Source organism: Morus notabilis, unplaced genomic scaffold, assembly GCF_000414095.1.
Source record: "Morus notabilis unplaced genomic scaffold, ASM41409v2 Scaffold963, whole genome shotgun sequence".
Taxonomy (NCBI): Eukaryota; Viridiplantae; Streptophyta; class Magnoliopsida; order Rosales; family Moraceae; genus Morus; species Morus notabilis.
In genome coordinates this window covers 38,656-49,761 of record NW_010360252.1, presented here as the reverse complement: position 1 = coordinate 49,761, position 11,106 = coordinate 38,656, and the positions used below count along the sequence as shown (strand labels likewise).

At 32.7% G+C, this 11,106-nt stretch overlaps 1 protein-coding gene across 1 annotated transcript; it reads left to right on the top strand.

The window, feature by feature from the left end:
• Window positions 1–2,178: 2,178 nt before the first annotated feature.
• LOC21385507 (putative invertase inhibitor) lies at window positions 2,179–2,946 on the top strand. The gene has a single exon (XM_010096159.2). It carries the CDS (start codon window positions 2,179–2,181, stop codon window positions 2,704–2,706), a length of 528 nt encoding a protein of 175 aa, XP_010094461.1. The 3' UTR covers window positions 2,707–2,946.
• The last annotated feature ends 8,160 nt before the right edge of the window (window positions 2,947–11,106 follow it).

Below are 11,106 nucleotides of genomic sequence, written 5' to 3'. Positions count from 1 at the left end.
GCATTCGTAGGTGATCACACCCAAACCGAAGGTGGAGATGGCCGTCACCTTCGTTGGTGCTCGGAGAATGGCTTGGCGGTGGCCGGTGGAAGCTAGGCTGATGAGGCTTCTCAGACTTTTAATCAGAGACACTAGAATAGTTTATTATTTATTAAATAATGATAAATTTATTTATACAACCATTTAAAAGTTTTTTATATTTATTTTAAAAAGATGTAAAAATAACAATTCACAAAAAAAAATTAAGTAAAGACATATTTAAAAAAAATTATTTTATTAACCAACTAAAAATAAATAAAAACACATGAAAAAAGTTACTCTCTTATAGAAGTAAAATGAGCAATAATATATTTCTATTAAACACATAAAAAATTAAAATATAAAAAAATTCAAAAAAATAAAAAAAAAGTAAGTAGAGAGGCTCTCACGTGACGGTCCTATAGAAAAGAGTTTTAACTCTCTTATGTATTATTAGATTAAATTAGATGTATAGAGAAAAAAAGACAATAGGAAAAAAAAGAGAGAGAAGAAAAAAAGAAGTCAAAAAGAGAGAAAGTTAAAAAAATTAGGAAAAAAAAAAAAGAAAGAGCATGTGACCTTCATAAAGGCCAACACACGGCATCCTTCGAAGTCAAGTCCTTTACTCTTTAAAATATATATAGATATATGTGGTGTTAGGGTTTATACACTTTTAGTAATCAATGGCTAAAGATAAAAAACTAATTAGATTGTGGTTGAGATTTTTAGTTAGGTAAAAATTAATATTTCATAAAATATAAGGGTCATATTATAATTGTCAAATTTTGAAAGAAGAGCGTAATCGAATATGGCTGTATTCATTTTAGTTTTTATGGGCAGCATTATCTTGAGCCTTTAATATAATGATATTCAGAACTATTTTCAATTTACGTGTGTTTTTTGTGAGAAAAAACACTGTAACGAGTAACGAATTATAATTCAAATCATGACACAAATATTTAAACCAAACGCATTTTAATATGATGGTCTAGATTTTGCACTTTATAAGTGGGGAAAGTACACCCCCTACCACATATTTTTTCCATAGAGAGAATCAGAAATTAAAGTCCCAGAAAAGGGAATGGAGAGAGAGAGAGGAGAGAGAGAAGTAACTTTAATGAAGGAATACGGTCTTTGACGGAAAAAACGGATCAAAATGGAGACATGGAAACATGAGTGAGGTGGCACTGTATGAGTGGTTGAACAAGGTTTGAGACCTGGAAATTTGGACAGAGAACCCAAATCCCAACTTCAGCACTCACAAATAACATAAACCTGTCTTAATACTACATAGCACTTTTGGATTAGATAAAAGACGAATGGCGATTTGCCCTCTTAAATGGTATTTAATAGTTTTATTGTCCCTGTTTTTCCATTAGCAACTTAGAAAGGAAAGTTAGATCCAAAATCTTGATAAATTCTTATACAAGAGGGGAAAAGAAAAGAAACTATAGGATATATGTATGTATATATATGAGTAATACAGGTCACAACTCTTTTATAAATTCAAGCAAAAAAATACACGTACACACGTATTCTTTATTTTGACTTATTTCCTGCCATTTTATGTATATACATTTATAAAAAGAATTATTCTCATGATCTCATCCATTCCCATTACATTCATTCTTTTATTTTGACTTTTACGTATAAAGAAAGAAATAAATCGACTATAAAAATAATACGTGTGTACCATCTCCACACTCTCAGGCTAACAAAAAAGAGAAAACGCCAATATTTTTAGCATGGAGAGAGAGAAAAGATAAGCATAAAATCAGAAAAAATAAGTCAAAATACGTTATGACCAACGGTGTAATGCCTTTGATTTGACGATAAATCTTACAAGTTAATGCTCAATGCCCAAAAAAGCTTTGCTAAAATTGAAGATGCTATTAATGAGATTTTCTTATCAAAACAAAGATAATTTTCTCCCCAAGAAATCCGCCAGACCATTTAAAACCGTGCCATAATGAGTAGTGGTTATGCAATTCTCACTCTTAAATTACTATTAAGAGAAAATAAAACATATTAAGTTTCTATATTTGTACCAAAACTTAACTATATGAATCAAACATCCTCTGACCATTCCATAACACATACAAACAATCACATTAGCCAAAAAAAAGGTTCCACTCCCCAAAACAACCCTTTTGATACAAAATGAAGTTCATCCCAAGTCTTTGCCTTGTCATCCTTGCGTCTCTCTGCCATCACCAAATCTCATTTGTGAGTGCTGATTTGATCTCCCAAACATGTGGCCAAACCCGGTTCAAGGACTTGTGCGAGAAGACGCTCCGAGGGGACCCCGGGAGCAAAAGTGCTGACATCCATGGCCTGGCTAAGATTGCCCTCAAGGCCACCTCAACAAACGCCAAAGTCGTTCAAAGCCAAATTTCCAAGCTCCAAAAATCAACAACCGACAAGTACACCCTACAAGCCTTGAAAGACTGCGCCGAGAATTACGAAGGTGCTAGCGAGCAACTTTCTGATTCGCTCACCGTGATTGAGTCTAAGCATTATGCTGATGTTAACACGTGGGTGACGGCTGCAATGAGCGACTCGGATTCTTGTGAAGATGGGTTCAAGCCAGGCACCTCAAAATTGACCGCATTGAACAACAATTTCTTTCAACTATGCAGCAATGTCTTGGCCATAGTCAACCAAGCCGCCTCGGTTAACAAAGCCTAATTCGGCAACTATGTAGAAATGGTGTTGGCCACATCAAACCAACCGGCTATAGCCTAAGTGATGTATTAAATACGAGATTTCTCACCTTTCTATTCCAATCCAAATGCAAAATTTCTTGAATTAGAATGCATAAGAGGTTTTCACTCATTGAATTTCTTTGAGAAACATAGGACTTTATTTGGATCATTTTTTGCCTAGCTTTATTGGCTCTTATGCACTTGGTATTTTGCAATTTTGTAATAAAACCCTTCCATTTCTCAAAAAAAAAAAAAAAGAAGAAAAAGAAATCTTTGTGAAAATAGATCTACTCGTGGTATGCACAATTTTAGGATACGCTTTTCAAATTCTTTGTCAAAAAAAAAAAAAAAAGGACAAAGCGATAACCAAGTTTAACTTAGAATACTAAAATTGATCTACAGCAAATCAGTATGTGAAGGAAATAGATAATTGACTAAATTTGAAATATTTTGTTTTCATTTAATAAAAGCATATTGATACGCATAGTTTAGTTTTTATTTTTTAGTGTAAAGATCAGCAATCATAATTTTTTTCAAAAAATTATGAGAATAAAACTTTAGTTTTACTGTCTCAATATCTTTAAAAATACAAATTGCTTTCATTTAAGGAATATACATTCATGTAATTATATAATTGTTATTGAAAAAATTTGAGCATAGTTTGGTAGTGTATATTTGTATAGAAGGCGGTTTATCATTTTAGTACCTTGTGAATTGTGATATAACATCATATTAATACCCTATTGTTTAGAAAATGTTAAAAAGTATGGTACTATGAGCGCTTTTTGGTTGCGAAATATCCAGTTTATCTTTTTAATTAATAAATTTTAATTTAACTGATATATATTTTTTTGAATCCATGAGTAATATTATGCCTCGTTCAGTTCGTAGATTTAAGTTTTCAATTTGAGTTGAGATGTGATTTTATGTGAGAATTTTTAACTATAGCAAGAAAAAAAAAAATTTAGATGTGACTTTTTGTGATAATTTTTAACTGTAACAAAACTGAAATTGAAAACTCAAATCGCTGAAATGAACGAGACGTTAATTTATCTTCCACGTATTACATACTTGGTTTTCTAATAATCCCAGTTAATGAATCTCCTCCTTTAGTTTTCACTCGGGAGCAGCAGAGTGAGTCGTCGTGGTGAGAGCGCGATAAGAATGCTAATGTAGGCCAAAGAGTTCTTTTCCGCAGATAGTGGGTGGGTGTCACACATCTATGGGCATTATTTTTTTTTTTATAATTTGAAGGTATCTTTATAATATTTTTTAAACAACGTAGTACCACTGTGATGTTACATTAAAATTTTAACAAAGCAAAAGTTTAAAGAACATTTGATGGCTGCATCCTGCATTCTAATGGCAAAATTACAGCCGATTCCATACTGACTTGTAGAGCTCAAATCTCCTAAGAGTTTTGTTCTCAAACTCAAAAAAATTTGAACTCAAGTTATAGTTTTATTCAAGTTCATGTTCTTTTGTAAAATTTGAGTTTGAACTTGAGTTTGCGGCTAAAATCTGAGTTCAAGTTCTTCATTCAACTCAAGTTCCTCAACTCAAACTCAAATTAATGAACATTGTTTTTTCTATTTTTAAAAACGTCATAATTTTTTCGTTTTAATTTTGATTGATATGATTTTTTTTATACGTTCACAACGAATAGTCGAATAAAACCCATTACCCTATTAAAATATTTCATCACCATTAATTTTTTATTAAAATACTATCTAAATACAAATTTAAGTTTTGACCCACTCAAACACAAACTCAAATATATTCTCAATTCAAACTATAACTCAAAATGTGCACATTCAAACACAAACTCAATTAGAATCCCAATTCAAACCGTGCTCAAATATAGCTTAAGTCAAATCAAGATATGAATTTAAGTCACCATAATTCAAAAATATAAATGAACAAACTTAAAACGCTTGAAAAAGTTATTATTTAACCCCCTTTATTGGAAAATTTGATCAATGACCTATTATCATACACGGAAAATAACACCGGTCCCCACTTTTCTTTTTCTTAGGAAAATCCGGTGGTTATAGAAATTAAAATGAACTTCCAATTTTACCCCTCATTTCTCTTTTCTCCTCTCTTATCTCGCTCACTGTTTCTCTCTCTTGCACACGTCTTTCTCTCTTCTCTCGCAGACTCGCTCATCTCTCTTTCTTCTCTCGCAGACTCGTTCATCTACCCCGCTCTCTCATTTCATTCCCTACGGGGGAATGGCTAGATTTGCTAGAATAAAAGTCCGTTTGGTTCATGAATTAAAATTATGAGATTAGAATTATGAGATTAGAATTATTTTTTATTTAAGTGTATTTTTTGTGAGAAAAAATATTATAACGACCCATGAACTATAATTCGAATCAGAGAACAAATCCTCCAACTAAACGGACTCTAAGAGATGAGATACTAGAGCAGGGAATAGTCTTTTCAGTTTTCTCTGTTTTCATGGCTGGCCAATTTTTTTTTATTTTAAAAAACATGGGGCTGTAAACCCTTTTTTATTCGTTACATTGATAAATAAAATGGATAGATTTGGAATATTATTCACTTATTATTATTGAAATTTTATTAAATCTAAAAATTACGGCAAACGCCTAAAAACAGGATTTACCTAATGCTTAACTTGTTTTTTTTTTTGTTTTTTGTTTTTTTTATCAATCTAAAACAAACTTTCAAAAGCAATACAAAACTGAAATACAATTGCCATTCGACATTTTCATTTTCTTGGTTTTTTTTTGAAATTTTTTATGGTAGAACAGAGCCTTCTTCAAACGGGAAACATGAAAAACCGGGTGAATCCGAGTGTGAACCGGTACGTCACTGGGCCAACGCGAGCAAGGATATGAAACGGCCCGTAATAACGAGGCGCAAGCTTTTCATTCACTACACGCGCCAGCGCTCGATGTCGATACGACTGGAGTTTCAAATAAACCATGTCTCTCACCTCAAATGTCACAGAGCGGCGCTTCTTATTAGCATGGTCCTGCATAGACTGTTGAGCGCAACCCAAATAGTCTTTCAATTCAGCCAAAAGTGCATCCCCCAGTGGAGTATTATTTTTTTTACTGTTAAATTAGTTTTTTAACGGTTAGATGATATGGATTCGTATTAAAAATTTACAACAAGCCGCACATAATTAATATTACTGCAGATTTAATCGTTGAAAAAATAATTTAATAATAAAAAAACAGTGCTCCATTGAGGTTTCACTATAAAAAATTCTTTTTTTTTCCTTTAATTTTTTTGTAGGAGCATTTGTTATGTTATGCTTATAAGTTACAAATCTGATTTCCGCCACCAATGCTTTCTGTACTTTCTACTGTTTGGCAAGTTAATCATTATACTTATAATTCTGGTAATTTTCTTCCTAAACTTAAAAAATTTGGCAATTACACTCCACACCCCAAAGCTTAACACGTTGTTATAAGAAACAAAATTATTATATAAGGGGCACATCTGGAAATTAAGCTTTAAAATTGTATTTTACTCGTCTCTTACCCGTGAACTATCATAATTAATTTCTCAAAAATTCACAGCTTCATCTTAAAATCAGCACTTTCTGCCAAATTGTTTAATAGAAAGTTATACTAGCTATTTACCCGCTCATTGCGGCAGGATATAATGTCCTATTATAAAAAATAAAAAAAAAATTAGAAATTTTTATAGTATATACATATATATATATTATAATTTAATTAAGGGTTTCTTACAATGTCTTGGAGTTTTTCTTCATAATGTCCTATTATAAAAAATAAAAAAAAAATTAGAAATTTTTATAGTACAGGATTACTTGATATATACATATATATATATATTTATATTATATTTTAATTAAGGGTTTCTTACAATGTCTTGGAGTTTTTCTTCTATTTTTTCCTTATGCTCTCTTTGACTGCAATGTATAAATTTAAGTAAAAATAATAATCATGATTGAGGAAATTAGAAATCTTTAATTATATGTAATGTAAATAAAGGAATTTAGAAGTAGTTGTATTACCTAGTTGTAGGATGTTTTCTTAATGATTTTGTTGTTTTTGATTCAGAGTTGAAATGATAAAAAATTATTAAGATATGTATTCGACATAATAAATTATGTTTTTTTTTATTGATAACTGATATAAGTTAGTAAATATGTTTTATCTTGTACTTAATCTTTTTGAGTCCGGTGTTTTTGGATGTCCGATGATGAAATCATTGTTCGTCCATAACTTGAAAATTCTTGTTATGATAGTTGCATATACTTCATTTGATTTGAGTGCACAAATCGGTATTGTCATTTTGCCTAGTTCTCAAAAGTAATAAATAATTGTTTAGTATATGAATAAACAATTTTATTTGATATATATCTAAATTACTGATATCATATATATTTTTATGTCATACTCTATATTTTTATGTAATATTGTGTACAATTTCTTTGTAAACAATATTTTTAATGTGGTTTGGATATTTAATTATTGAATTATGAATTATTATATGTAATCCTTTTGGGGTTGTTGCTCTAGATAAAACAACGTATAATTGGCCATGCGTAAAAATTTCATTTTCTAAATATAGTCTAATTTTATTTAAAGATTATCTTTGACTTTTATTTATTATCATTGCATAACAAATTTATACAAGAAATTGTCGTCTTTTAGTACAAATGGCCATTTAGATTCATGTACAATCATTTCTCTTCTTGGAACATAAACTTTTTAATTAGTATTATTAGAGCTTATGATTTGTCATTCTATAATTTTATTATTCAATTGTGTAATAATAAGTCTTGTTCCATTACATAGTCCAATAGATTGATTTAGATTTCTTAATAACATTATAGGAGTTCCAAGTTTAAGGTTTAATTCATGTGGTGGTATGTCATTAAAGTTTAGAGTGTGTAGAAATTCTTACGGATATAAGAGATTAAGTTTATCTATGTTTTGAGATGAAGATGCAATTGTGTCATAACTATAGTAAGATTTTAATTCACCATATACTAAAGATAGTATGTAATTATTAATATCATTAGATGATTTATTTTTGAGAGTTATTATTGCTTGTTGTTTTGTTAGGATTATTTAAATATAATATATAAGAATTTGTTAAGTTTTATCACATCTAAAAGCGGACATAATTTCCAGCAAGCAGGGCGCTTTGACGCCGAGTTTGGGCGCCGCGGCGCTGGAATGGACGTAATTTCCAGCAAGCATAGCGCTTTGGCGCTGAGTTTGGGTGCCGCGGCGCTGGACTGGACAGAGAGCATAGCACCGTGGCGCTGAGTTTGGGCACCGCGGCACTGAGTTTGGGCGCCGCGGCACTGAGTTTGGGCGTCGCGGCGCTCGGGCTTGCGCGAACAGTTTCTGGTTTTCTAGAAACTGGCGCTGCAGCGCCCGAAACTGGCGCCGCAGCGCCATAACGATCAGACACATTTTTTGAAACTTGAATTGACACCAATTCAAATGGAAAAGGTTCCTTTTCATGTCTGGATGTGTTTGTACGTATTGGTGTGATAAAAAACTATAAAAGAACAAGAATTGCTGAAAAAACATATGAGAAAAATTCTCTACAATTCTTCTCTCTTCTTGTTCAAAATTTTTAAAAATTCTAAGAATTCTTGTATTCTTAGTGTTGTTGTCATTTTGCTTGTGATTAACAACTTGAAGGCTTGTCATATCCCGCAAATGACTTACCGAGAACCTGAAGTAATCTCTAACGAGAGGGGGCAAATTACGCTTTAAGGAAAGCGTACTTTCTACGTGTTTCAAGTCTCCTTTCCCTCAAGATTTCCAACAATCTTAAAGCGTAATTTTTTACTGAAATGGAGACCGAAACAACCGTTGCCACTATCAAATTGATGAACCAGGACTTGGTTAAATTGGATCGCTTTGATGGGACTAACTTTACAAGGTGGCAGGACAAATTAAAGTTTCTCTTGACTACATTGAAGATCTTCTATGTTTTGAGTCCAAATTTGGAGCCTATTCCCAAACCAACCGATGATGACTCTGAAACGTTGAAGGCGGAACGAAAGAAACGAGAGGAGGATGAGTTGAAATGTCGTGGCCACATTCTCAATGCTTTCTCCGATCGTCTCTATGAAATCTACACCAAGACATCTTCTGCAAAAGAGATATGGAACGCACTGGAGTTCAAATACAAAGCAGAAGATGAAGGTACCAAGAAATTCTTAATTTTAAAGTATTTTGATTTTAAATTCTTTGATGATAAACCAATTTTACCATAAGTGCATGAATTGCAAGTAATTGTCAATAAGTTGAGGGCTGTGAAAATTGAACTTCCTGAATCATTTCAAGTAGGAGTAATCATTGCTATATTGCCTTCTACTTGGAAAGGATATAGGAAGAAGATTTTGCATAGTTCCAAAGATTTTTCATTAGAGCACATACAAAAACATCTTAAGATCGAAGAGGTGTCAAGGGCAAGAGATAAGAATGAAAATTCTTATGAGGCTATTTCCAAAGCTAATGCCGTGACTAAGCCCTCACAAACCAACAAGAACAAGAATTTGGGTCCTAAAAAGGATCAAGACAAATTCAAAAAGACACAAGCCAACAAAAAAATCAAAGGGAGCATGCTTTGTGTGTGGCAAAGCGGGACACTATGCAAGAGATTGCCGCTACAAAAAGAAGTCTAGCAATGAGGCTAAAGTGAACTCTGTTGAAGAGGAAGAGATTGTCGCTACTATGAGCGAAATCAATGCGGTACAAGGTAAGGTTCCCGGATGGTGGTATGACACTTGTGCTACCTTTCATGTTTCCTATGATAGATCTCTATTCAAAACTTTCCAAGATGTGAGTGACAGACAAGAGATTCAAATGGGGAATGAAGTCTGTTTCAAAGTGCTTGGCAAAGGGATAGTGGAACTTGCATTCACTTATGGGAAGAAAATCACTCTAGCCAATGTACTTTATGTACTCGATATGAATAGAAATCTAACTAGTGGGGATCTTTTGGGTAAGCCCGGGATTAAGGTTGTGTATGAGTCGAGCAAGTTAATCTTGTCCCGAAATGGTTCTTTTGTTGGAAAAGGCTATTCCAGTGAGGGAATGGTCAAACTATGTACTATTGATAATTCTATTAATAAAAATGTTGATTCCGCTTATATGGTTGATTTTATTTCTTTGTGGCATGGTAGATTAGTACATATTGGTATATCAACTATGAAAAGAATGATCAAGTGTGGATTATTCAATTGTGATGTTGATAATTTTAAAAAATGTGAAATATGTGTTAAATCTAAAATGATAAAGAAGCAGTTTCGTAGTGTTGAAAGAAATTCTCAATTATTAGAATTAGTGCATTCCGATATTTGTGAATTAAATGGAATAATTCCAATAGGTGGTAATCGTTATTTCATTACTTTTATAGATGATACATCTAGGTATACATATATTTATTTATTGAAACATAAAGATGAAGCCTTTAATGCATTTAAGGTATATAAAACGGAAGTAGAAAATCAAATGGGAAGGAAAATTAAAATTCATGGGAGTGATAGTGTAACGCCTTTCGGAATTAAACTTGTTTACTTATGGTAATTGTGGTTTCTTAGTGTGCCTAAATTGATTTTCTTAATTAATCATGAGCTTTTAAAATTTATTTTACTATTTACAATTTCACCCCTCTTTACTTTTATTTGTCTTTCTTTATTATTTCTTTTCCTCATTTTATTTTCCTTTTCTTCTTTTCTTTTCTTTCTTTCTTTTCCTTTTTCCCTTCTCTCCCGTAACCCTCTCACTCACTCACACTCTCTCTTAGTCACTCTCTCTCTCCCTCACCGAGCTTTCTTTCTTTCTCTCTCTCTCTCTCGCCCATCTCTTCCTCTCTCTTTCTTTTAAGTTTTACCTCTCTCTCTCAAAAATGTTCTTGAACCGGATTTGAAGAAAAACGGAGGTTTCCAAGAGGTTATCAACATCAAAGCTTGGATCGAGGTAAAACTCTTTGAAACTTACTTTAGATTTTCGGATTTGGCTTTGTGGAACTCGTTTTAGTCGAGTTTGGTGATTTTTGGTTTAAATTAAGTTCTTTTAAATGGAATCCGAATGGGATTTGGTGAAATCTTAATGCAAATTGGGGGTTTTTGATTCTTTGGACCCCATTTGTTGATTTGAAACTGGATCTATATATTTCCTTTGAGAATATGTCGAAATTGGACCCAAAATTTCAGGTTTTGGCTTTGTTTCTCGCGAATCGGCCATTGTTGGCCCTGGAATTTTTCCCCACCAGTTGACCGGTCCGGTCGACCGGTCACCCTTCCATAGGTCGACTGATTTGGTCGACCGGTCACCTTTCCACCGGCTGACCGGTGGAGTTGCACCCCTCTGTCACCGGTCGACCGGTTCCCACTGAAACTGACCCTAAA